Source organism: Lampris incognitus, unplaced genomic scaffold (assembly GCF_029633865.1).
Source record: "Lampris incognitus isolate fLamInc1 unplaced genomic scaffold, fLamInc1.hap2 scaffold_361, whole genome shotgun sequence".
NCBI classification, from domain to species: Eukaryota; Metazoa; Chordata; class Actinopteri; order Lampriformes; family Lampridae; genus Lampris; species Lampris incognitus.
In genome coordinates, this window is record NW_026611319.1 from 1 (window position 1) to 3,156 (window position 3,156).

At 46.2% G+C, this 3,156-nt stretch overlaps 1 protein-coding gene across 1 annotated transcript; it reads left to right on the forward strand.

The window, feature by feature from the left end:
* Window positions 1–163: 163 nt before the first annotated feature.
* Window positions 164–1,893, forward strand: nagk (N-acetylglucosamine kinase; the record flags this gene model as incomplete). The annotated part of the gene is made up of 2 exons (XM_056302030.1): window positions 164–243; window positions 566–1,893. Coding segments are annotated over 2 exons (283 nt in total), but the record flags the coding sequence as incomplete, so codon positions are not given.
* Between the last annotated feature and the right edge of the window lie 1,263 nt (window positions 1,894–3,156).

Consider the following 3,156-nt stretch of genomic DNA (forward strand, 5'->3'; position numbering starts at 1 on the left):
ACTACCCCTTAACTTTTCTACTTCTCTCTCTCTCTCTCTCTCTCTCTCTCTCTCTCTCTCTCTCTCTCTCTCTGCAACTACCCCCTAACTTTTCTACTTCTCTCTCCCCCTCTCTCTCTCTCTCTCTCTCTCTCTCTTCTCTCTCTCTCTCTCTCTCTCTCAGTCCCTGCTCAGCAGTGGACCAAGCTCTGCCCATCCTGTGTGTGGGCTCAGTTTGGAAGAGCTGGGAGCTTCTCAAGCCAGGTCAGTTGGTGCGGGCGTGCGACTGGTTGAGATGTGGGCAGGGACAAGTTCAGTCAGAAAATTCTTGCTCTTGGCTGATCTGGTTGACCGCAACCATCTCTCCACTATATATCAATCACAGTCACCACTAAATTGATTTTATATTTTGTATATATGCATTGTGATGTGCAGTATTTCTTGCTTCTTCCTTCTGCTACTGGCAAGTTAACGTGCTCTGTTTTTGTCTCCACACTACATCTTATTTACATCTCCCTTTCTTATTCCCCCCCCCCCCGTCTCTCAAACTCTCCTCCTGTCTCTCACTCTCTCCCTCCCTCACCAGGTTTCACCGGGGTCCTTGCTGGAGTGGCAGCATCTGAGAAGTTCAGGGGTCGTTTCCATGGCTACAGCCTCATGACTCTGCAGCAGTCATCTGCACTTGGCGGAGCCAGCCTAGGGGCCAAGAGCGTGGGTGCCACGGTAACCCTGGATTATGTCAGCAATGCCAAACTCTTCTACCAACAGACCTTCAACAGCAACCAATGAAAAGTTTCTCTGTGTGTGTGTGTGTCTGTATGTGTGTGTGTGTGTGGGAGGGTTGTTTGGTCAAATGACCTTTGAATGCAATGAGAATGATTTTCTAACACAAGATATTTTGACAACTTGATTTGTTGTGTCCTTATCACTCACATTATCACAGCTGTGGGGGAAAAAGCAAACACTCAGCCGTTCGGCCATAGATCTGTATATAAAAGATCGAGTGATGCTACTTTTGATCGCTGATGTCGGGCAGAATCAAAACTTACACCGACCGGGTAACTGTGGAAGAAAACTGAGGAGTGAAAATTAACGCAACCCCTCGGTTGTTCAGTCACCCGCATCCCTGCATCACATTACATTTGTTGAAGTGCAAGGTATATTCTTGCCAAATACTTTCCCTTTCTTGGAACGTAAGCCCACCTCAAAAGGTTTGAGGTCCAGTAGGTCCAGACCTCTTTTTTTTTTTTTTTACCTGACCCCAAAATGGCGGAATAAACTGTCTAACATCAGGACTCATATAATTTATTCATTAAAGGCCTGAAGGGTCAGGGAAAAACTAAAACCACCACTAATTTAGAAAAGGTAAAGGATGATACTGAATGAAATGAGAAGGTGAAAAGTAAATAAATAGAAATAAATGGGATGGATGAAACACAGATTAGTGTGTATATAGAAGGTCTGTCTGTATTCTGTTCCTATAATCAAGGGTGACTGAAGAGCAAGTGGGAAGTAGTAGTAAAGGCGGTGGTATTCATCCACCCATCCATCCATTATCTGAACCGCTCATCCTGCTCTCAGGGTGGCGGGGATGCTGGAGCCTATCCCAGCAGCCATCGGGCGGCAGGCGGGGGCGGGCGGGTATTCATGGTCGTTAATATTTCAGTTTCTGGTGCCAGCCCGGGGTTTTCTAGCTAAGACGTGGTCAGCGGCGTTTTCAAAAGTCTCGGGTTTTTAGGGGTCGGACAACTCTGGGGCAGTGTGGACGCTCGGTGAGAGTTGCACATTTGACCCAGGGCAAACTTTTCACTTTTGGTTTGATGGATAAAGAAGGGACAGATGAAGGCGTTGCATTATTATGCTTACAGAGAATGTGTATAAGAGATTGCTGGATCTGGGGGGGGGGGGGGTTATTCATTTACAACACTCCTAGCCTTTGCATAATGCCTTTACACACTGTAAATCTGAAGGATGATTTTTTTTTAATTTGTCACTCAATTTTGTAATAAACACTTTGCATTAGCCTTGTGTACTCCAGTGTACTCTGTGGGTTTCCAGCAAGGCCTCGTATCCACAAAGAGGTGATCGATCACTGGGTGGCAGGATATCTGTCTGCAGTTCAGAGCAGCTTCGTCTAATCAGCGACGGGAGCCTCGGCGGTGTGGCGTTAACCTCCCTAGGATTTCTTTTTTTAGGCCAAAGGATGTTTGAGTGAATTGTTGAACGCGTATTTCATGCCGTAATCTGGTTGCTGGGAACGTTGGACATTTTGTACTGCTCCGAAAACGGTCTCGTGTGTGTGTGACCAGTCTAAAGAATGCTGCCTCGGCCTCCCAGCCGGAGCACGTCTCTGACCAGCACGTTGGCTGAAAAGCTGCAACAATAAACAGGTGTTGGATGTGCAAAGCATAGATGCCGTTTGAAAAAAAAAAATGTCTCATTCTTGCAAAAAAATGCACATTGGTGACCTTTGATTTTGCATTTGTAAGGGGGCGGCATCACCAGCATGTTGGTTGAAAAGCTGCAACAATAAACCGGTGTTGGATGTGCAAAGCATTGATGCCGTTTGAAAAAAAAAAAGTCTCATTCTTGCAAAAAAATGCACATTGGTGACCTTTGATTCTGCTATTTGTAAGGGGGCGGCATCACTTTACCACACCACCTACGGCTGTCTGATTTGGCAGTTTGTGATTTAAAGCAATAGTTGAGGTTTTTTTTTGGAAGCCGATCCCTATTTTATACTCATTCGCTCAGTGCCACAGTTATCCAACCTTTTCTACATACTGGCCACACAGCTCTGGCTTCCCATCTAGAGTCCAGTGCAGTTGGTGAGGGGGAAGTGTGTCGGCCTTCGTTCAGTGCAACAAAAACGCCCCACGGTTCAACGCGATGGCAGTCTATCACAGTGAATTCATGCGGTCATTGTGAAACTTCACAGTTTTGCTTTTTAATGGCCGGTAACTTCTCCTGTCGTGCCGTTCCCTGCAGCACGGCCTTCGAGTCGTGTCAAGCCAAGTCACTCGGTCGCACCGCGGCAAAGCTCTCGGGGCAACTTCAGCGGTAAAAGTTACAGTTCATTTTAAAAACCCTATGCAGCATCATATCAGCTTTCACTGAACCATGGTGTGTATTTGATTTTATTTTGCACTGAACAAAGATTGTGGATTTGACCTGCAG